We start from the raw sequence: 24,263 nt of genomic DNA on the forward strand, positions 1-24,263 counted from the left end.
CTGCCTTTACTCTCAGACAACCAGCAGCTAGGAGTAAACCTCACTAGGAAATTGGAGGATTCTTCAGTTGAAAAACTGACATGCCCTAAAGAAAAGGCAGTTAGTGTGGTGGCCCAGAGAATACATCTCACAGACTTCCCAGGACAAGGAAGCACCCCGTGTTGGGCTTCAAAATCCATCACTGCCTTTGCATCAAGACCACACCTCCCACAGGCTATTGCCCTTGATCGAGTGCAGTGGGGATACTAAGGCAGACCCATTCCTGGGATACAAGGGACTCCGTTGTTGGTTGACATGGGCTTACGGATTCCCTGATGGCTTCACCAAACTTTCCTTAGGTGACATGCAGCCTAGGATGCTTCTGCTTCCACACAACCTTCACTAGGGCTCAGACTTGCATCACAATGAACTGCTTTCCCAGCCTCCTCCTACCCCTTCATAGTCCCTTTCACGCAGGCATTTCTGATAATAGAATCTTTTCACATTTAACCACATTTTGTTGTCTGCTTCTCAGATGATCAACTGAGAAAACAGGAGGAAAGATGGGGATTTGGGACTGACTCGCTCACTGCATGGCAGGCAGAGGATGCTGTTCTGTTTGGTAGATGTGGCACCAGTGTAGCAGTTCAATTGCTAAAGGTTTCACTGATGGGGACTTCAGAAAATGTTCTGGTGGAGGGGTGTGCTGTGGCAGAAGCCATGAGGCAGGCATTTGGAAAATACGGGGTTATCGCTAAGTTGTACTGAGTCCCTGTGTAAGGATAAAGAGAGACGGAGAACAGTTGACAAGCACTTAATATTGAAGAGTGAAAGGCAGAGTCTTGGTGCTAGCCTCCAAAGTGGCCTCCTGTACCAGGAGTGGAAGGGCAGACACGATAGAACACCAAGGCTGAAGAGCTCCGGAGGCATTTGAATGCTCAGGCCTCGCAGGTCTGTTATGTGAAGGGCAGGGCCCAGCAGGGACAAGCAGGGGTCCTGAAAATCATGATAGGACATCTGGATGGATGCCCCTGAGGTTATTGACCCTACCGCTCTACCTGGACCCTCTGGGTGTGTACAGGGGGCCCACTTCTAGCACCATTAAGGGCTAGAACACTTGCTGTCCTGGAAGATGCTGCAGAGGCCACTTCTCAACAAGGCAAGAGGTTCCCACCAGGAGCTGCCTCCACCTTCTTTCCTGGCTGCCAGGCCAATTAATGAGGGTGCTGTTGAACACCTATAATCAAAAAAGAAAAAGAAAAAGAAAGAAAGACTTCAGGAGACTCAGGACAGTTAACACAATAGAAAGCATAATTCTCTGTTCATTTCCCAGACCTGAACGAATTTTCAGATCCAGAAATCATTGACCAAAGAGGTGTCTGGGGTCCTAGGAGAAGGGACACTAGTGTTGTATACCAGTCCGAGTATATATCATGACAGTACTCTTGGTCTTTCCTGCTAAGGGACCTCTGGCCACTTATACAGGTGACGTACATTGTGGGAAAGGAAGTAACCAGGCATTGTGAGGTCTGAGTTGGCATTGATTGCCAGAATGGGAATCGATACCCTAAGTCCAAGTCTCTGGGCCCAGGTGCCCACAGACTCCCTCCCTCCACAGTTCCCAAGGACGTAACTGAAAGAGATACACTTAGCAGTTGAAGTTGACAGCCACGTCAGGGCATCATCACTGAAGTAAAAGCTATCGTGGAGAGGAAGACCAAATGGAAACTTTAAAAACTGTGCCCTCCCTACCAAAGAACAAATCGTAAACCACAAACAATTCCTCACACCAGGGAGGAGAGCAAAGATTGGCCCTACAGTTAGAGACCTAAAAAGTGCAAGGGTATAGGGGCCAATCTGAGCTTTTTAATTTGCCAGTCTGGCCCCTGCAAAATGGGATGGATATTGGAGAAAGCCTGTAGGCTCCCACAGACTTGACCACTTAGTAGCCCCAGTGGCAGCAGCTGTGCCAGATGTAGTCTCACTGCTCAAGCAGACTGATAAATCTTCAGGTACAGGGTGTGCAGCCATTGATTTGCAGGATGTGATCTTTCCCTTCCAATTAGAAATAGGGTCAAAAACAGTTTGCGACCTCTGGCTTTACCTCTCATATGTGTAGCACTTGGAAGTTATCAATCCTGCCATTCTAACAACAGTGAAAGGGAGATAACCTGATTGTCAATGACTCTTCTCGATCCATTAGAGAACTGAGTTTGCAGGGCAAACTCCCACCCTGAAATCTGTATCAACAGACAAATCCGGTCAGTCACCGAAATCTGCTTGCCTGGAACAGAGCTGCTAGAAACATAAACTGGTAGCAACACTTACATGGTAATTGGGATGAATTACTGGGGGGAAAATAGATGAATCTATTATTAAAGTTGGAGGCTTCAACACCTCTGTGTCAGTAACTGACAGATCAAGCAGGCAGAATAATCAATAAAGATATTGTTGGCCTGAACAGTATCAGTCAACTTGATCTATTGACATTTATAGAATATCCCATCTAACACCAGCAGAAACAGATTCTTTTCAGGCTCACATATAACATTCACCAAGAGAAACGACATTCTGGCCCCCCTATTAGACTCTCAGCTTCATGAGGAGGAGTTCAGGGTTTGTATTTCTCACTGTGGTACCCCCAGCACAATGCCTGGCAGGCAGGAGGTACGTGATGACTGTTTGATGAATAAATGAATGAATTGTAAAGTTAGGCAACAAGACAAGGATCCTAGTCAGGATGGGAATAGCAGCAAGATATAGTCTAACACAAAGCAAGTTTGCTGGAAATGTTTAAGCCTCCAAGGTTAGAAGTGCAAAGCCACACCAACAAACAACAAAACATCTGTCATAGAAACTGCCACTTGGTTAACATGCCTACACCCCTGCTTTCATCCCATGACTCCTTTAATAATTCCTGTCGCTTCCAGTGTTCAGACTCCCGAGCCCAGCGTTCGAAGTTTATTGCTTAAACATTTTGCTTCAGCTCTTTCATTACCACAGATTGATCATTTCTGACTCCAGCTCCTACCATCTCCTGTTTGCACATCCTAATCCTTCCCATTTGGGGGACCCTAAATGCTCTAGCCCGTATCAACTGACCTCTTTTAAAAACTTATGAAGCATTTATTGTCTATGTTTCACATTTTGGTATTCAATCACATATGACCGTGAATTTTACCTGTTTCGTATGTGCATTTCTTGTATGAGCTTCTAGAGTTTTGGATCATAGCTCATTCAGGTTATCTTTAATATAAAAATAATTTGCATTCTAGTAGTTTATTTGAAAGCTAATTTCTTTTAGAACTTTGAGTGCACTTTCGCATTGAAAAAACATTAAAGAGTATTAGATTCTCTTCTAAATCTGTAAAGATGTGTTTATGAAATGATGTAACCGAATTGTATTACTATGTATGGTTGGCTAAGTTTGGATTCCTTGGAGCAAGGGTCCAGGCAGCAAAATTTTGAGCTACTTTCATTGCTGTCTGCTTATCCTTCGAACGTTCTTCATACTCAAGCAGTGGTTTATTTCACAAGGGTTAAATTTTCCGTTAAGTAACCCAGTTTTGCCTCTTACATCTGTTAAGCTTTCATTGATTTTTCTTCTGGAGCAAATTTGTATTTGGGGGAGGGAGACTGAAAGCCATTTATAATGCTGTGCATAGTCTTTAAAGACAAATAATGCGTGCCTGAGAAACATCAGCTGATTGTTTTAACAAGGATGTTAGTCAAATATGCATAGTGGAGAACTGTCACTTCCAAGGGATTTGTTGTGCCACTGGTGTTACTTTTAGAGACCAGAACTTGTTCTGTTTCAGCTGATCTAATTATCCTATTGATACAATTTTTAAAATTCTAATGATTATTAACAAGTAGCTAAGAGAAGATAAGTGAATGTTTTAGAGAATTAGCTGTTTCAAGAGAAGGGTATGAGCTCTAAAATATCTTGGAGTTTTGCTTTGTGGAGAGTTAAATCAGCTGCTTCCATTCTTCTTCGAATGTTTCTTTTAACAGATTCAGTGGCCTAGATCATGACCAAGAGTTGTGTAAAATTCGACTTGGAGACTTTTTTACTTAACGTGTAAGAAAATGAAAAATAGTTGGACTTGTTGAAACGATCAGTTATTAGTTTGGTGATTAAAAATTTAAACCAAACCGGTGCAAGGCATTGTTGCTTCTTTTACTCAGTGTCAGCTGTTTGATGAGGGTGGGAATCTGGATTGAGGCCCCAGTTTCCAGAACTGTCCTACTCAGCAGTGTTCTTACAGTTCCCCTGGTTATCAACCTTATTGCCTCTTTTACCACACTACTTTTGTACACCGGTAGCAATCATACGAATACACATAGAATCATTATTTAGCACATGTGGCCTTTGGAGTCAGGTTACCTGAGTTCTAATTCCAGCTCGACCATTTATTAGCTGTGTGTTTTTGGGACAGTTATTTAATTTCTGTCAGATGCTATTTTCTCAACAGTAAAATGGAAATAAATATATTAGCCATCTCCATGGCTGCAATAGGGATTAGATGAAATACAGCAATCTGTGCAGAGCACTTAGCACAATGCATGGCGTATTGTTAGAGTTCAATAAATATTTTAGTTATTACTATTACTATTACTCAAAAGGTACATATTACTGAATTTTAATATCACAGAATGATATGGGGTAGAAGGCATTTGCCATTGAAAAAGCTGATGGTCATTTCTTGTCATTTAGAATGTAAATCCGTGTAAAAATGTACTGTTTATACTTTCAGGAATCCTTAAATACATTACTTAAACAGCTAGAAAAAGAAAAAAGGAGTCTTGAAAATCAAGTGAAAGTCTGTGCACTGAAATTGGAACAGGAGTCAAAGGTTTGTTTTTATTCTATACTGAGAAATTTTTTTGAAACTGCCATGATTTTTAGCATGTTAGCTACAAACCTACTATATAATTATCATAAAACACTTAGAAAACTATTTCCTACACTATTTTAATATAAAACAGAATAGAGATCTAACTTAACTTAGTACTAGTCTTGCTAGTATTGCAAATTTTCTCTGATGTTGTCTTCTGTACTTTTTATCTTTTATGTAGGCTTACCACAAGACCAACAGTGAGCGCCGTGCATACTTAGCTGAAATGTCTCAGGTGATCTTTGTTTTTGTACTTCCAAATTCTAAGACTTTCCTCTTACTGTAAATTATGGTTTTAATTTTTCTAGATTTTTGATTGGTTTGGTTTGGTAGAGAAATGTTGGAATTATGAGAGGAAAGTTACCAAGTTTGTAAAGATGGAGGGTGAAAAGGAAAATGTAAAACTTTTACAAAAAGGTAAAAAGGAGATAAACATTTCCAAATTAAGACAATATTTGGCATATTTGCTTCCTTAGTTATCCTTTTAATCTATAATTGCTAGAATTCAAGCAGTTCCCTTTGCTATCATGCAATTCAAGGCATTTTACTTCATTATTATGTATGGTGAGGTCCAGGATAGATACAGCATTGCTATTGCCAGAAAGGGTGTTTTTATAAATGACAGGACAGAAAAGTGATCAGTAAATTATGAAAGATGTCACACACATTTTTCAGTTGCCTTTCAGATTTATTTATAATGTTGGTATTACAGAGTTTTTGTTTTTATGTTGTCAGAGCTATCTTTTATTTATGGCTTCTGATGTCGTACATTACAAGATTTGTCTTCATCTCAATGTTTTGTAGCATTTTTTTTAGTAGTTATATAGCTTAATATTTGACATTTAAAAAATTAATTCTTATTCATTTAATCCTTATTATTTATTTTGGTATATGCTTTAAGATTAGAACATGAGTTCAGTTTTCAATGTGTATTATCCAAATGGAAGTGTTCAAAGAGCAGGTGAATATATGAATCTCAGGAAAAAAAGCTATAGATTGCAGATAGAGACTTGAAAGTTATTAGCATGTAGAAAATAAATGAAGCCATGTGAATGAATGATATGCATCAGGGAGAACACACAGGGTAAGAAGAAAAGATGGTCTAGCTCTGAAGAGTTTCAACAGTGATAGTCAAGGGTCGAAGAGCCAAAAAGAGGGTTGGAGTCTTTAGGACATAGCTAGAGGAGGCAAGGGAGATGGGGGCTGGGTTTGACATAAAGATAATCTGCTAACTACTGATATGGACACTCCAGAGGATCAAGGAAAGGACTGAGAGAAAGGGAGTTAGGATTGGGGATTGGAGCTGAAAAGGGGATGTAGGGAACAATTTGAGAATGAACATCAGGGCAATAGCAAGTAAAGGGAGGCTTGGATTTCTAATGCTGACTGAGGTAAGCAGGAAATTGAGACAAAATAGGATCACTCCTTGTAGTCACTTCACCATAAAAATGGACAGTCGGTTCAAACTTTATGGTCCTGGATACTTGGTTGGAAGCCCTGCTTCCTCATGCAATGCAGGCACCCTACCCTCGTGCCTTTCCCATAGACTATGGACTCCACTTGGAAAATGCTGCTTCTCATACATGCCAGTTTTGCTTCCTTCAATGTCTAGCATAAATGCTACCTCCGGTATGAGGCCATGATGTGATGAAAGACCACAGACTTTGGAGCCATTGCAGATTTGGATTTGAATTCCAACTTTGTATTTACTGCAAAGACCCTTTTGGGTCTTCATTTTATTCATTCTCTGTAGAAGGGAAATGGTAGTAGTATCTTGCAGGGGATTTGTAGTGTTTAGACATCTCATGTATGTAAAGTGTTGAGTGAAATGCCTGGCACACAATAGGTTCTAAATTCCAGTGAATTCAGGTTCTAAATTCCAGGTTCTAAATGGTGAATACTAATTTCCTGTTTTGTTTTGTTTTGTTTTGTTTTTCCCCCGATCTCCCTACCCTCTTTCTCTGTGACAGGGACATCAGAATTTCAACTTGCTTAGCCTTTTTCCTTTACCTTTGTTTTTACGAAAAATTCATTTAGGTAGAATGGTTCCTAGTCCTAAACAGGATCACTGAACATACAGTCAAAGCCTATTTGAACAGCTTTCCAGGAAGATGTTAATCCTGTGCTCCAGTATACATGTTAATAAGGATTTTCACTCTAGAGTGAATTGTTAATCTTTATAGTCAAAGATGGTTCTGACCATGTGGATACTCTGGTGACTGGAAAGGTCAATGGGTAATTTGCAATTCTTTCCACACTGATACATAAATAATTGATTCCTTAGCAGATGAAGAGCTATTTGCTGAGTCTGTTGGTTATTCTTCTGCTGCCTTCACTCTTTTGACTGAAACTGAGTTTCCACATCTCAGGATTCTTTTAGTTTATACAGGGTGTGTACAGTACACGCATGGCTTTTGAAGAACATGCAGGTACACTGCATTACTTAAAAGTCAGGCAGAAAGACTGACTAGAGCTTGTTGCAACACATTGTAAACTTAACGCATAGAATTGAAGCGATGGATCTGGGAGGTTGGTGAATGTCATGCTTTGGTTTGCAGATAAGGAACCTGAGGCCATTCTGTGTCATTGTTAGGCAGTTCTAACTGGTAGAGTTGTTAAAGCTTCATATGTTGCTCCTTATTCTCCTCCTTGAAACTTCCTTAAAACCCACTGGGCTTAGTTCCACCCTCTGAAGCTCACAGAACAAGTCTACACTCCTCCTACATGACAGCTTTTCAAAGATTTGAAGACATCTTAGTCTTCCCATTGTTTCTTTTTTTCTTAGCTAAAATATTGTTATATTAGCCATTCCTCATAACGTAGTTTGTAGGCTATCCAGCTATTCCTGTTGCCTTTTTGGACAACTCATTTTGTTATTGTTCATTTGAAAATAGAGCTCTTGAAATCTCTAATCCAGATGTGAGATATAACCTCAACAGCGTAGCTATTAAAGTCTTGTCTCCACCATGCTCATTTTCCATCTCTGCTGCCCAAGCAATCATTCTGAAATACAAATATTCTGGTGTCGTTCCCTTTTTAAAAACCTTCAGTGACTGCATTGTCCAAAGGGTCTCGGCAGAACTGCTTGGTGTGGTCTCCAGGGTCCTCTCTGACAGCTAGTGCCAGCCTCTCCAGCCCTGTCCCTACTCACAACCTGTCCTGCCGCCAGACCAATGCCATCTATCATGTTGCTTTATACCTTTAGGCCCTTGCTGCTCCTTCTGCCTGGAATGTCCTTTCCCTAGTTCTTAAATGGCTACTCTTCGACGTGGAGTGCCCACAGCCTGAATCAGTTGCCTCTCCTGTATGCTTACAAAGCACCTGAGCAAACCTCTGCCAAGGCAGTGAATGCTACAGGCTATTGATTTTGCTGTTTCCATGACAGATTACAGAGCCATGACTTGGCTTTATACAGGTCCCTAATCTGGTGGTGACACATAGGAGATGTGCTGAGTGAATAAATGAGTGAATTCCATCTTCTGGTCCAAAATGCCCAAAGTTGCCACTCTTAGCAAATGGTCTAACATCTTCACAAAGAGACTTCATTGGATGTGAAATCCAATGGTCTATTGCCTTCAAATGTATTCACATCTTTATCCACCATTCTCGTTCCTCCTCCTGTCTTACAGATAAAACATCCCAACTTCTTCCCAAGTTTAACTGTTGCCTCTAAAACTTACTTAATTATTATTCCTCTTATATTTCTAATCTCTCTTCCATTGGCTGTGGCTGTCCTTTGTTTGCAACATGCTCACCTGTTCCACAAAAATAAACTTTTATTTCACTCTGACTGTTCTCATAAAATACTACCTTAGCTTTCTTTTTCTCAGCCAAACTTCATGAAAGAGTGGATATACTCACTCCCTTTGTCTTTCACTCCTTGACCTTCTTCAGCTCCTTTTTGACCCCACCATTGGGGTTTATCTCTTAACAAGCAAATACAATGAGTCCTTTGTAAGTCTCCCGGTAGTAGACAACTCTGGGGCACTTCAGACTGCTCACTATGCTCACTTTTTAAAATATTTCCCCCTATTGACTTCCATGGCAGTATGTTTTCCTGGATTTTCCTATTGTTCCTAGTATTTAAATTATGGCCCTTTCTATCTTTAGAGATTTTCCTATGCCTTAAAAATTGCTTTCCCAAATTTGCATCATCAATTCTCATCTCTGTGTGCTCTTAACAAATGATCTCATTTACGCTTGGCTTCAATTGCCATCTCTAAGGTCATCAGCCCCAATTGTTCCTGAATTATATTTGTTCCAGATTATATTTATACCACCCACCAGAAGTCTCCACTTTTGTATCCTGGTGGTATTTCAAAGTAGATAAAAATGAAAATATGGTCTTGTCTTTCCATTTAACAAACCCCAGCTTCTATTGTCTTATCTACTTTAATGACAGAGTGCATGTATTACTTATATTTAGAGTCTATTACAAAAAATTGTAATCATCTATACCACATGGATAATATGACTTTCACAATTTTCCTCGATGTTTATCTTAAAAATCATGTGGACCGTAGGGTTGAGATAAAGGGGTTTTCATACTCTTTAGAATTTTCCATTATCCTAGCTTCTCTTATACATGCTACTAAAGGACCTGGTTATGAAAGAGCTGAAAATTGACTGTTCCTCTTATCTCCAAAATCAATTTTGAAATAACAGGATAAATGCTCTGATGTTTGTATTTTAGGTCTCTGGCTCATACCATGTTTCTAAAAGGCAACAGATGGATCAACTACCTAGAAAGAAAGATAATCTAGTGAAAACGTAAGTCTAACTCTATCTTTTCATTCTAATTAATTACATTTGCATGTGTATGGGACTGACAAAACAGGTGTCCATTATATTTTGGAAGTTGAACTTCTAGATTTTATAGCAGTTATATAAAACAGCAGATGGTAAGAGAACTTAAAGATGTTTCTGCTCTCTATTCACTATTTATATACATTTTTGTAGATCCCAGGAACATTTGTTTGTCCTCCAACATCACGAGTTCATATTTTCTAAGGTAAAACAATACTGTATCCAAGGAGGGCTTAAAACTACACCACTAACAGCAATATAAATACAATTACATTATTAATATCAGCCTTAATATTTTTGGTGAGCAAATGTGGACACTGAAATAAATGTAGATGACAGTGCAGTTCAAACTATGTTTTCCTATGGAAACAAAAACAATTTAGGGTGAATAAAGAGCAGAGGAATGTTTTCTGGGTTTAGGAGGCTATATCTCACACAATTTTTCCTAATCCTAAGTACAGAAGAGTTAGTCAGGCAATCTTTGTCTTAAACGATCTTATCCCATTAGGGGAATCTCTTCATATATAACTTAACAATATAAGAAAAGCAAACCAAAATATAAGCTAGCTATATAAGTCAGAATCCTTTCCAAATACAAGTATTCAATGTGTACACAATATATCAAGTTTCTTTGGGGGAGATTCATGGGATAGCAATGTTTGTCCAGTATTTGGCTAGATGGATGAAAGTCTATTCTTCCTTGAGTAGTCATAAATACTTTACGTTATAACTCATTATCTTTGTACATTTTCATCAATGGAAATATAATACTGTTAAAACATTTAAAGTGAATTCTGGAAAAGGACTCTGCTGGTAGGACTGTAAATTTATTCAACCTTTTTGGAATGCTGTTTAGTATTACTTTCTTCATTTGGCTGGTCATACACTTACTCTGTGACACAACAGTTCCACTCCTAGTTATATACCTCACAGAATGGTACATGCGTTCCTACCAAAAGATCTGTACAAGGATGTTCACAGCAGCTTTATTCATAACAGCCCAAAACAGCCCTGAGAACAACTCAAATGTCTGTCAATAGTAGAATGGATAAAAACTTTTGAAATGTATATATAGCAATAAAGACAAATATTCATATATATTATCCATATACATGAATAATAACATATATATATGAATAATAACATGAATATATGTGAATGATGACAACAATAAAAAAAACTACTGCTTATACAACATTGTGGATAATTATCAGTGTTGGGTGAAAAAGGCCAGAAATAACATAATACGTACAATATGATTCTATTCACATAATGTTGAGAGATGGGCAAAACGAAGCTGTGGTGCCAGAAGACAGGACAGTGATTACCAAAGGGAAGGAGAAAGGGAATAATTGGGAAGGCACCAGGAGGTCTTCCAGCGTGATGGCAATATTCTGTTTAGTGAGGAGCTAAGTAGTGTTTCCGTGAGTATTCTTTATTGTAATTGATGGCGTTGTACATTTATGTTTTGTGCACTCTTTTATATGTGTTATTCTTAAAGCAGTGTTTTAAAAGTCAAGTTTTAGTCGCTTTTAATATTTGGTTTGGTTGCTATTCTGACATATACTAATGTTAAAATATTGACTTATGAAGTTTTCCTAATGTTCAGAATAAATGTAAGCATTAGAAAATACCCATTTGACTGTGAATTCTATTTTAAAAGGTCTGTCAAAGAGGGATAGTGCCTGATTGAATATTAGCTATTATATTCCTACTTTGTGGAATCATGGCTACAAATGAACAAGTTATCTGTGTTGCTATTGAAAGATATATTCTAGAGATCTTTATGTATACTGATTTGAAAAAAGGCTCTTTAAGTAAACAGGAGAAATAGTCTCTTTAGGATGAGGTTTGGAAATTGCCAAAAGCTTCTGGACAAGTTAATAGGTAAGTTTATTGACTATGAACCATGGTGTGTATCACCTATGAGAAATCATATTCCTGCAAGCAAGGATTTCAAAAGCTGATACCACAAGCAGTGGTTCCTAAAAATAGGAAACTGTAAAATTTATTTAGTTTTTTTAAGGCACAGCCTCATTTTTTTTTTTTTTTTGTCCTGTTCATGAAATATTTTAGAGTGATTCAAGGCCCTGGAGGAAGAAGATAACAAGGCAATCCTTCATGCCCTGGAATCAAAGAACCTGAGGGAAATGGATTCTAGGACTCATTATGAGACAGATATTTTTCAGGGAACCTCCTTTTTATAAGAAAAGTAGCTAGGTAGAGAAAACACAACTGAACTATCCAACATTAATGGAATAATTCAATAAACTATGATGGTATCATGAAGTTACAAAAAATTATGTTCTAAAAAATATATAACTGACATAGGAAAATGTTTGCCTAGAGTAGTAAATAAAAATTGTAATACAAAATAGTATAGTGGGATTATGGATGACATATTGATTTACATTTTTAATCTTTTCTATAAGAATATGTTTACTTTTAATGCAATTTAAAGTACCCAGCTCATAAAAGGTATTCAACAAATGAAGTTATTTTTGTAAGGTTCTTTTGGTTCTACTAAGGAAAGAACAAGAAAGATTTTAAATAGGTGTAGAAAAAATTTTAACCTTGAGAACTTCTTAATACTCGAATATAGGAAAAGTCAAAGTAATAACTATTGAACTACTTGTGTCTTAATTGTTAATGTCTGTTTGTTTTTGTACAGTAGGACTGGGATAGCCAATAAAAAAAAAAAGTGTACTTTGTAGTCATTTTTACTTTATATTGGGGGTGCCAAAAACATGTATACACATTTTAAGAGATGTTATCTATGTATAACTTTTCGAAGTTGAATTGAATTACGGTAGCAATGTGTAGTATGACATTCGCTCAAAAGATAGTGTTAATCAAATGAAAGCTAGCGTCATTCATTGTATTACAATTTTAAGACAGTTTTTTCCTTTCTTAAAATGTGTATACATTTTTTTGGCACCCTCTGTATTAAAATTAAAAAAGTCAACTTAAAGTCCATCTACTAGAAACAGACTATGGAACCCCTCAAGGCAAAATAACAGTATAAATATTTGTGTTGCTAATACAGTACAATATTTCTTAAAATAGTGAATAAAAAGGTGGTAAATGAAAGTTTGCAATGGCTTTGAAGCAGATAGACTGGAATCAATTTTTGCTTCCACCACTTATTATTTAATGTGGTTTTCTGCAAGTAACCTTCTTCAGACTCAGTTTGGGGATGGTGAAACCAAATTAATGGTTAGTATGCATATTAGAGATTACTGAAAAATCTCTAGTTCAGTAAACATTAGTGATTCTTCTCCTCCTTCTCCTTCTCCTTTTCCTTCTTCTCCTTCTCCTTTTCCTTCTTCTTCTTCTTCTTCTTTTTCTTCTTCAATGCATAGTATTTTGTTGAATAAAAAGAATCAGCAAAGACAAAAAAAATTGATTTGTGGAAAGAGAATAAGACACACGACAATGATTTGAAACTGCAAGTGACAAATCTACATTATTATGCTAATATAATCTTGCATTGGTTTTATCCACTGTCATTTGTTTAAAATCTACACTGCTCAGGAGTGTGAAATGGTTTCCAAACTTTGTTGACCATGACAGACCTTTTAAAATAGAATTTCACAGTCAAATGGGTATTTTCTAATGCTTTCATTTATTCTGAACATTAGGAAAACTTCATAAGTCAATATTTTAACATTAGCATATTAGAATAGCAACCCAACTGAACATTAAAAGCCACTAAAACTTGATTTTTAAAACACTGCTTTAAGTATAACATGTATAAAAGAGTGCACAAAACATAAATATACAACTCCATGAATTACAATAAAGCAAATATTTTATAATCTATTAATAAAATATGATATAATTGAATGTTTGTGGTTAATTCCATATTACACCAGAAGATGAAATTATTCTGAAACATTGTTTAACTAAAAGAAAAAATTAACACGGGAGGTGGTTTATTTCCAAATTATTACATTTTAAAAATATTTTGAGATATAATTCACATACCAAAAATATTACCCTTTTAAAAAGTATGCGACTCATTGATTTTTAGTATATTTACAAGGCTGTGCAGCAGCCAGAACATTTTCATCACCCTAAAAAAGAAAACCCATGGCCGTTAGCAGTCAGTCCCTATCTCTCCCTTCCCCCAGCCCCTGGCAATCACTAATCTAATTTCTGTCTATGGATTTTTTTATTCTTGTATTTCATATAAATGGAAGCAAACAATATGTGGCCTTTTGTGTCTGATTTTGCCACTTAGCATAATGTTTTCAAGGTTCACCCATGTAAGAGAATGTATCAGTACTTTATTCCAGTTTTTAGATATACCACATTTTGTTTATCTATTAATCAGCTGATGACATTTGAGTTGTTTACACCTTTTGAGTATTATGAATATGAACATTGCTGCATGAGTTTTTGTGCATAATGCAAAACATTTTGTGTTTTCAGTTGTTGGATATATGCTTTGGCATGGAATTGATGGGTCAATTGGTAACTCTGTTTATCGTTTTGAGGAACTGCCAAAGTTTTTTCCAAAGTGGCTGCATCATTGTATATTCCCACTGGCAATATATGAGAGGTCTAATTTCTCTACATCGTTGTCAACATTTGTTATTTACTTTTTTTTTTTTTGCCATCCTAGAGGATATGAAGTGTGATATCTTGTAGTTTTGATTTGCACTTCCCTAAGGACTAATGATGTTGAGCATATTTTCATGTATTTGCTGGCCATTTGTATATCTTCTTTGGAGAAATGTCTATTCAAGAACTTTGCCCATTTTTTAATTGGATTGTTTGTCTTGTTGTGTCTGAAGAATTCTTTATATATTTTATTACTAGATCTTACTAGATATATGACTTGCAAATATTTTCTTCCATTCTTTCTTTCTTTTATTTTTCTTTCTTTATGATGTCCTTTGAAACATAGAAGTTTTGATTTTGATGAGGTTCAACTGATCAGGGCTTCCTAGGATTTTTTTTTCTTGGTTGCTTGTGCTTAGATAGCATATCTAAGAATTCGTTGCCTGATCTGAGAACACAAAGATTTATACATATGTTTTCTTCTACGAGTTTTATAGTTTTAGCTCCTTTTTGATCCACTTGGGTGAATTTTTGTATACGCATATAGTATGAGATAAGGGTCCAAGTTCAGTCTTTTGCATATGTCTATTCAGTTGTCCTAGCACCCTTTGTTGAAAAGACTGTTCTTCCTCAATTGAATTGTCTTGACACCTTTTTAAAAAATCAATTAACCGTAAACATGAGTTTATTTCTAGACTCTTGGTTCTACATTCCATTGATGTATAAGTCTATCCTTATGTCAGTACCATGCTGTCTTGCTGACTAGCTTTTCAGTTAGTTTTGAAATCAGTAAGTGTGAGTTGTCAAACTTTTTTTTAATATCGTTATGGTTGTTTGGAGTCCCTTTAATTTTCATATGAATTTTAGGATCAAGTTGTCAATTTCTTCACATGTATACCACAGGGCTGGGGGAAGGGGAATAGCGGAGCTAAAATGCTACAAAGCTCAGTGTTCTTGCTGAGTTTTAGTTATGCACGTTTGTGCGCACGTGTGTGTCTGTGTGTCTTTAATAAATTCTCCAGGATTGCTGCAAGACTTTGGTTAATTTCCAGAGTTCTGAAAAAGTTGCTTCTAACCGTTTTTGGCAATTTTTCTCATTGCTTTTATGGAGGAGAGAATTTTTGCAGGTTCTTATTCTGCCATTTGTGCTTCCATCACTCCCTGAGTAAAATATTTTTTTAAAGCACCTTGCAGGGAATTAAAGTTGACTCCTACTATTTAAAATAAGAGTATGGGGATTTTGCCTTTATAAAGACAGAGTCAATAAGGGAAAGATGGTCCCATGGAAATACAAAAACAGGAGTTTCAATATAACTGGGCCCAAAGATATTAGAATTCCAGGAAGCTTTAAAAACCGCAGAAGTTCACAGGTCTTTACATTAGTGGTCTGCCGTATAGAACAGTAATTAAAGGAAGACTTTGAACTCAGCCTTCCTGAATTCAAATTCCAGATCCACTTACTAACCACATAACCTTCTTTTTCTCATATATCTAACAGGGCTAATAAGAGTGCCTACATCATAGGGATTTTGTGGAGTTGACATGAGCAAATACATACATACATATATACATACAATTTAGAACAACCCCTGACACAGATTAAATAAAATAAAAATGTTGCTATTATTATTTGTAGTATAATCAACCACTAATTTAGTCTCTGCTTCACTTTTCTTCTCATTACCAACTGCCATCTTTACTTTCTACATCTCTTTTATATCACAAACCATAGTATATTATAGTATCAATTTTATTATAATTTTAGATAACATATCTTTGGTTTACTCATGCATTCTCTCTTATTTCTCTATTGTCCCCACTCGACTTCATGGCCTCTTTTTATATATTTTCTTAGCTTCAATTCATATTTTCGGAGGCAAGTATCAGAATGATCCAACTTATCCTTCTTTGGACAGAGTTCTCCACATTAGGCAACCTCTTGGGCTGCTTCCCAGCCTTTGGGTTACCTGCCCTCGAGTTGGTTGCCTCTCTAGCTGTTACAAGATGATTTGGTATAACGTATGGCTGTTTATGATGTACTGTAAGCAGAAAATCTGCACAGGGAGATTTCCCTGTGAAGCTCTGGCTGGGGGAACTAGGTACAATATACAGGTCTCTCTATATGGCATATAATGTTTTTGTTGTACACGATGGTAACTGAGAAATCATGATAAACACTTATTTTATTTCAGGGGAAGATGTAATCCAGTTGTTCAGAAGACAGTGAATGCCAAGAGAGGACCAGTAAAAAATATTACAAGCGCTAACTATCTTCCAAAACTCAATCCGTGATTCCAGAACTGGGTGGATTTCTGTATATCTTCCTTTCTTTCTTCTGTATATTCATTTGTGAAGTGAATGTTCAATACAGTTTTCAGGGAATGAAATAGATAAGAAAGAGCCATCAAACTTCTCTTTAGCTCTTCTTGCAGCAGTTTGTTCCTTTGTCTGTATGAAAGTAATTTTCTCAAGTGGCCCTAAAATATCTTAGACAGCTTGAAGGTGGACATTATTATACTTGCTTTTAACAATACACCCATGATCTGCTCTAATAGCAACGTTCCTATCATATTTGGCTTCTAGTTGGCTATCAGCTAAAAATGTGAGTTTAACACTTTTTGCTACTTTCGGCTACGTCATGTTGAGTTTTTTTAAACTTACGGTTTAAACAAAGCTGCAAGTCCGTTGTGTTTTAAACTTTGTTTTGGACTTTCATGATGCTGTGTAAAAAGGCTTCGGTCAGGGAACAGCTTGGATAGTTCCCATCCTGCCATGACCTTAGGAGATCTTGGGCAAATTCCTTCCCTCATCTTTTTTCCCCACATCTGTGAAATGATTGAGGCAAATGAGATTTATTACTAGAAAACTAGCACTTACAAGATACTGCCACTTAGCATATGGTGATGTAAGTCATTTTCTGATGTTTATTAATTCACAGTGATGGCCTAGTTCTTTTGACCAAACTTTGCAAGTGTTTACAATACACAAGTTTAGAAGTGGATATAAAATGAGGATGGGAGAAATGTTCTTTTAAGGCATTTATACAATTCATTGAAATCTCCTGTTTGTGTTTAGATTGTTTTGTAACTATCACCTAGCTCTGGAATATACATATGATTTATTTGCCTAACTTAATAAGTGAAATTATTGGACTTTAAATTTCCAGAAATCACTCAAAGTTAAGTATAATTTCCAGCTATTGATGTTCTCATGTTGTATCTGGCACTGAAACCTAAATTCTATTCAGTATCACAGGCAATGAATACCAAATGCATTTCTATAACTATTTTTATAGATTTTCACTTTCTTTAAGGAAGAATGCATAACTTTCATATAGCCAAATAATTCTTTTAGGTGACTTAAAAAGTAATGCAGAGAAATATAAAGTAACTTCCTGTAAATTATTCCAAATGGGAACCGTTTGGAAATATTTTCCCCTGTTCTTAAGCTAACTACAGACATCAGGTACCCTTATTATTAAACACATATTAGATTTTTAGGTTTTATACAATCTTTCTTAGTATTAGCAGCAAATCGATAATTTAAATATTAGTAATATTTGTAATAATCACAGAGTCATCACTGAAAAATGAACAGCTGTGTTTCTATCATGCAGGGCCAAGCCACTGTGGGCAAGCATTTCCTTGTCCTCAGTCACTAGGATGGTATATTAGTTGAACACCATATTACTGGGATTCTATCATGTTTCAATGTTATTTCTGCAGGAGCTGCTTTGGGATACTTTCCAATGTCAGGAGATGTCTGTCTGTAACAGAGTGGTGGGTTGTTGGTGGGGTAGGACAAGGAACTGAAATGGGGCACTCTTTAAGATCTATGCTCTAGTAGTAGTTTTGCACTAAGCTTCTGAAATGAGTAAAACACTTTTCATTGCCTCACTTTCATCATTTATAGAGTTGGGAATAAATTGCTGTGCAGATCAAAGATAGTTACTACATATTTATTTTTTTAATACACTATTTCCCTCTAAAAAGGATTGTGTTTGCTTTTACTAAATACAGGTATAAAAACAACACCCATAAGATAAAATATGAAAATAAAAGTTAAAGTTTTGCAAGAATTCTCAACTAAGAAAAGCTCTAGCTTTAAGCTTCTAACAATCGGCACAAAGAAGGAATGGATTTTACAGCTCTCATTTTTTTTTTTAATGAGAAATATACAAGTATAGAAAAAGTTTTACCTAATTCTAAGTTCTGAAGGTAATTTATCATGTGAAGTTTTATAAGAAAATGCAATTATTATTGAAATAACCAGTGCAAAAAGATAGTTTAGTGTCTTTATTTTAATACTGAAATATGTATTAACCTCAGTATTTGGTGTTTTTTTTGTTTTGAAGAGTTCATAATTCATAAAGCAAAATATAAGTAAACAATATTTAATATACTTAATATTTCATATGTCTAAATGCATTACAAAATATCAAGAAATACCATTTACAAAAACAAATGTTGCTATAGTGAAAAGACAGATAATGATGAGTACTAATGAGGATGTGGAGAAATTGGAGCCCTCCTATGTGGCGAGTGGGGATGTACAAGGGTACAACCCTTTGAAAACAGTCTGTTCATTTCTCAAAAGGGTAAACATATGGCCCAACAATTCCAGTCTTCTGTATATACCCCAGAGAAATGAAAACCAATGTCCACATAAAATGTGTACACGAATGTTTATGGCACCATTATTCACAATAGCTAAAAAGTGAAAACAACCCAAGTGCCCGTCAACTGATGAATGGGTAAATGAAATGTGGTATATCCAAACAATGGAATATTATTTAGCAATTAAAAGGAATGAAATATCGACATATGCTACGACATGGATGAACCTTGAAAACATGAACCTAAGTAAAAAACGCCAGTCATGAGAGACCATGTCCTGTATAATTCCATTGATATGAAATGTCCTGAATAGGCAAATCCACACAGACAGAAAGTAGATTAGTAGTAGTTGCCAAAGCATGGCAAGGCCAGAGAAAGGGTAGATGATAGGGAATCATTGCTAATACAGATGAAAATATTCTAAATTTAATTGTGGTGGTGGTTGCACAACACTGTGAATATACTATCAAACACTGAATTGTACACTTTAAATGGGTTGATTTCATGTTATATGATTTATACCTCAATAAAGCTGCTATAAAAAAGCGTTCAACATATGTCAACATTTTAATATAAATTAACAGATAAATTTTAGTGAAATATTACTTGATCTTTCTCAGAAAATGTGATCTTAAAAAAATTAAAATACATTGTCATTTATGCCATGAAGTCAAGAGCAGAATTTGGAGGATAATTATTTCAACTAGAAAGCTTTTTTACATAGTATACTAGTTAGAAGAATAATGAGGATTATACGCTACTCCCCAATATTTTCTTGACTTTTGAATATCCCTGTCTCTTACTTGATAACTTTGTGGAGATATTTACAAAACACCTTTTGATTTTTGACTAGGATTTGATTTTTTAAATTTATTAAGAGCGATATAGTGTTTGTTTCAAAGAAATTATTTCTAGTTTTTATCATCTTCATTAGTTTTATCATGTATAGCTGGAGATTCTATAGCAGAGTTACCTATATCAATTTTTGTACTATGATATTCATGTTTTACTGGACCAGAAATTCTTTATTTTTGGACTAAGAATTATTCTTGCAACAGAAGCTTATCAATAACACGATTTGGTTTCTTATTGCTATGCACACAAGTGAGGACATGTATGGATTTATAGACCACGTGTTATATGCCTCTTTTATAAGTTGAGTAATTGAGTTATAGATATTTATTTCAAGATGTAAATAATTTAGATTTTTAAAAATACTAGAATTACAGAATTATGACAATAACAATGCTAGGATTTTCGTATTGAAAGAGAGCAGAGTATACCAGAATGCTAAAAATCGCTATTAAAATAACTAAACATGATTGAGGTTTGAAAAAGTATCTTAAAAATAATAAAGAACTGTTTGAATGTAAAATCATATCATTATGACAGTAGCACACTATTTTTAAAATAAGTTAACATCAGATTAAACTGATCTATGTATTAGAAAAATCTTGAATTTATAGAGCATCCTTTTCACTTTGTGAAAGCAATTTCATATTTACTATCTCAGTTACAGGGAAAGTATTATTACCTGGACAACTATCCAACAGTGCATTTATCATCATTGGAACTGTTCAGAGGCCAGGTGACCCTTTGTCAGGGATATTATAGAAAGGATTCTTGCAGTGGCTGGAAGTTGGATTTGATGATGGCCAAGATCCCTTCTGATGCCAAGATACTGTGATTCCTTGCTCATTTATTATTTACCAGTAGAAACAAAAATAACTTCCTAAACTATATGTGGATTGCATCATATAGACTGAAAATATGGAGTTTCAAAAACATTGTGTCATGGCCAAAACGAACAAAATCAGGTGTAAAATCACTAATGGCCATTTGTTAAATGTAAACTGAAATCAGGTGCTATTTTTCATTTATAAAATAAACAGTGGTTTTAAAAAATTTTTTCAATGCTAATACGAAGTTAAAAAGTTCTAATATGCTGCTTGTAGAGGTGTAAATGAATATAATTCTTTTGGCAAACAATTTGATTATATAGCTATTCTTCAATAGCCTTAATATTTACACATTGACTCAATCTTTGTACTTCTAGTAATCTATTCTAATGAAAATTCCTGCATATAAAAACACAGAAGGACAATCATTTGATCATCATTATTTATAGTGCCAAGAAATGGAGTCTTCCTCAGTGTACAGTTATAAGGGAGTGTATATTCATCCACATGGCTAAATATTATGCAGCAGTTAGCACTTGCTACCCTGTATTAAAGTTCTTTCTCTCATGTATTCTGCATTCTGAAGTGCTGCAGTGTCCTTTATCTCCAGCACTTTGATGTAATGAGCCATCTTATTCATCAGTTGTCACCAGCTAGCTTAGAATCTATTATATTAATTTATTTTGTTTAACTTAAATGGATGTTTGCAAAATGGAGTTATAATATGATGGAAGTACTTAGAATGTTAACACAATGGCACAAAGTCACACATACTATATGATTTTAACTATTTAAAAATATCTATAGGAGAGGCTACAAAGAGAGCACTTAAGTCTACTTACTGATAATGCAAAAGATGTGTTTCTGTTACACAGCTCTACAGAGGTCGGCTCCAAATGATGACCTAGAGATGGGTGCAAAGGGAAAGGAGACTTGTGGAATAGAAGAGAACATGTTCTACCAAGCTATATAACTTAGGGAAAGCTTCCTTAATTTTTCTGTCTCAACATTTTACTCTGTAGAATGAAGATAAAACTAATTGATTTTAAAGGTATGTGTGTGTGACAAGGAAGGGGGGTAGAAAACCAAACCTCTGTTGAAACTATTCTCATATCTTAATGTAATAAAAATAAGCAATAGAAATGAATAGAATATCATAAGGTATCTAGAAAACATATTCACTTGCCAGTGTATAAATAGCTCAGAAAGTCTTGAAAGCAGATAACAACAGTAATTTGTCTAGATAATGTTAAAGGAATGGGAGAAAAGAATAAGTAAATAGTGCCTTCCTGCTATTAATCAACGAAATAACCACCCTAGGATTTACGAGCTTTCAAGGAGAGTATTTTCCTTTACCTCCAACCTTTCCTTTTGCTTCTCACTGCTGCAACTTAGTTGAAGCCTTTATTATAGCCTTATAGCTAAGCATAGGAGAAAAAAGGCAGTAAAAATGTCATATTGGGGTGTCGAGGGTCAGTTAATAATACTTACTGATGATGGACATGGAGAATCCTTAATCTCCTTAACTAGAATCGAGCTTTAGTAACTGAACTCCTATGATTAACTTCCTTGTTTATGCCACTTTTGTGACTTTAATCACTTTCTATACTAAAGATAGGTTAATTTTGTTATGTTTTGCATGTCTTTCTCTCTTACAAGAGAGTTAGCTTCTGCAGTGAGCTGTGAAGGGGATAAGGCCATGTCTTATTCGTCTTTGCATCTCCATCAGGACTTAATGCAGGGACTTGAATATTTTGGACACTTGGTAAATATTTGCAATGAAAAGGTAGACCTACACACAAGGTAAAAGTTCCATTAGGAGTCTTAAGGACCTAGGGAATTAAAGAGATTTGCAGCATAAGAAATATACCAGGTCTGACAATTAAGTCCTTGAACTTGTCGCAACAATGTTGCTAACCTTTTTTGACATCAGAGGGATTATTCATTATACATTTGTACCAACTGGACAAACAGTTAACCAAGTTTACTATGTAGAAGTGTTGAAAAGGCTGTGTGAAAAAGTTAGATGACCTGAACTTTTCACCAACAATCCATGGCTCTTGCATCACAACAATGCACCAGCTCACATGGCACATCTGTGAGGGAGTTTTTAGCCAGTAAACAACTGTATTGGAACACCCTCCCTACTCACCTGATCTGGCCCCCAGTGACTTCTTTCTTTACCCAAAGATCAAGGAAATATTGAAAGGAAGACATTTTGATGACATTCAGAACATCAAGGGTAATATGACGACAGCTCTGATGGCCATTCCAGAAAGAGTTCAAAATTGCTTTGAAGAATGGACTAGGCGCTGGTGTCAGTGCATAGCTTCCCAAGGGGAGTACTTCGAAGGTGACCATAGTGATATTTAGCTATGAGGTATGCAGCACTTTTTTTAGGATAAGTTCACGATTTTAATTGTCCAACCTCATAATACTAGAGTACCAAAGTATGAACTAACAACCCAAGGATTAAGACCTTAAGCATAGGAACCCCAGTTTGGGAGTAACTCTTATAATGATAATCTGCCAGGAGCTAAAGTGAACTGAGAAGTATGGGGACATTGCAGTAAAATAATTTTATGTAAAATAAAGCTCTAGTCTGTATAATGTGGTAAAAAAGAGTCCTAAAGAAGTGAAAGGGAAACCAATGAATGCAGGGATACTGATTTTAGAAGGTAAATCTTCCCTTGTCTCTTGAGAGGTGGCAACAAATAATTAGCCATTGTAAGAATCTTCCATTTAGTAACTACACTGGGCCTATTTTATATTCTTAAATATATAAAATACCTAAAAGAGGTTCTGGCACGTAAGAAGTGCTGTATAATCATTTGATATTACCACCCTTTCATTTGCTCCATTTTGAGAGATTAGCCACCTGAGAAGTTAGAGGGAACAGTTGTCCACAGACGGCTGCCCTCATTTCTGACACTACTTGCAAGTTCAGGGGTTGCCATAACCACCTTCAGGTTCAATAATTTGAAAACTGCTTATAGAATTCAGTGAAAGTTCTTATACTCATGGTTACAGTTTAGTATAGAGACATGGTAGAGACTAAAATCAGAGAAGACACACATAGGGCAGAGTCCAGCAGAGATCCAAACATGCTCTTCTAGTTGTCCTCTCATCATGGAGTCTTCGACAGTGATAACTCTTCCCAGCTGTGATGTTTGACAACATACATGGAGTACTGCCAACTAGGGAAGCTCACTCGATGATCCTAGGTGTCCAGAGATTTTATTGGGGCTCAATGACATATTCCCTGCATGGCTGACCTTTAGAGGTAGAGCTGATACCATATGGCGTGAAACATCATAATTTACATTGTTAGACTGTCTGGTAGCCAAAGCCACTAGGCAAAAGAAGATACTCCTATCAGGCAAAATGTCCTAAGGGCCTAGAAATCCCCTCCCAGGGGCTGAGAACAAAGGCCAGAACTTTTTTGGGGTAAGGTTAATTCTTTACTACTCACCCATTCATAATATAGGGATGGTAATATCTCTCTTACAGGTTTTATGAGGATATGATAAATTAATGTATATGAAGGTGCTTGTAAACCCAAGTCTAATCCAATGTGAGGTACTATTACTGTCACTTTTTAAATCTACTTTGATAACAAACTATTATTTTTATAGTTCATTATTCCAAGAAACCACAGTAACTATTGTATTATAATAAACCTATTCTAATAAACCACAATAACTTGCCTTGGAAATCCA

At 36.0% G+C, this 24,263-nt stretch overlaps 1 protein-coding gene across 3 annotated transcripts in view; it reads left to right on the forward strand.

The window, feature by feature from the left end:
• CCDC169 (coiled-coil domain containing 169) overlaps positions 1-19,315 on the forward strand; it is a 53,444-nt gene extending 34,129 nt beyond the window's left edge. For all 3 annotated transcript variants that reach the window (XM_033103739.1, XM_033103742.1, XM_033103741.1), the window contains 4 exons: positions 4,737-4,835; positions 5,059-5,112; positions 9,571-9,647; positions 16,442-19,315. In XM_033103739.1, the coding sequence (XP_032959630.1) occupies positions 4,737-4,835; positions 5,059-5,112; positions 9,571-9,647; positions 16,442-16,541 (330 nt within the window). In that variant the 3' untranslated portion in view covers positions 16,542-19,315. The remainder of the gene's footprint in view (positions 1-4,736; positions 4,836-5,058; positions 5,113-9,570; positions 9,648-16,441) is intronic.
• The last annotated feature ends 4,948 nt before the right edge of the window (positions 19,316-24,263 follow it).

This window comes from Rhinolophus ferrumequinum, chromosome 4 (assembly GCF_004115265.2).
Source record: "Rhinolophus ferrumequinum isolate MPI-CBG mRhiFer1 chromosome 4, mRhiFer1_v1.p, whole genome shotgun sequence".
Classification (NCBI taxonomy): Eukaryota; Metazoa; Chordata; class Mammalia; order Chiroptera; family Rhinolophidae; genus Rhinolophus; species Rhinolophus ferrumequinum.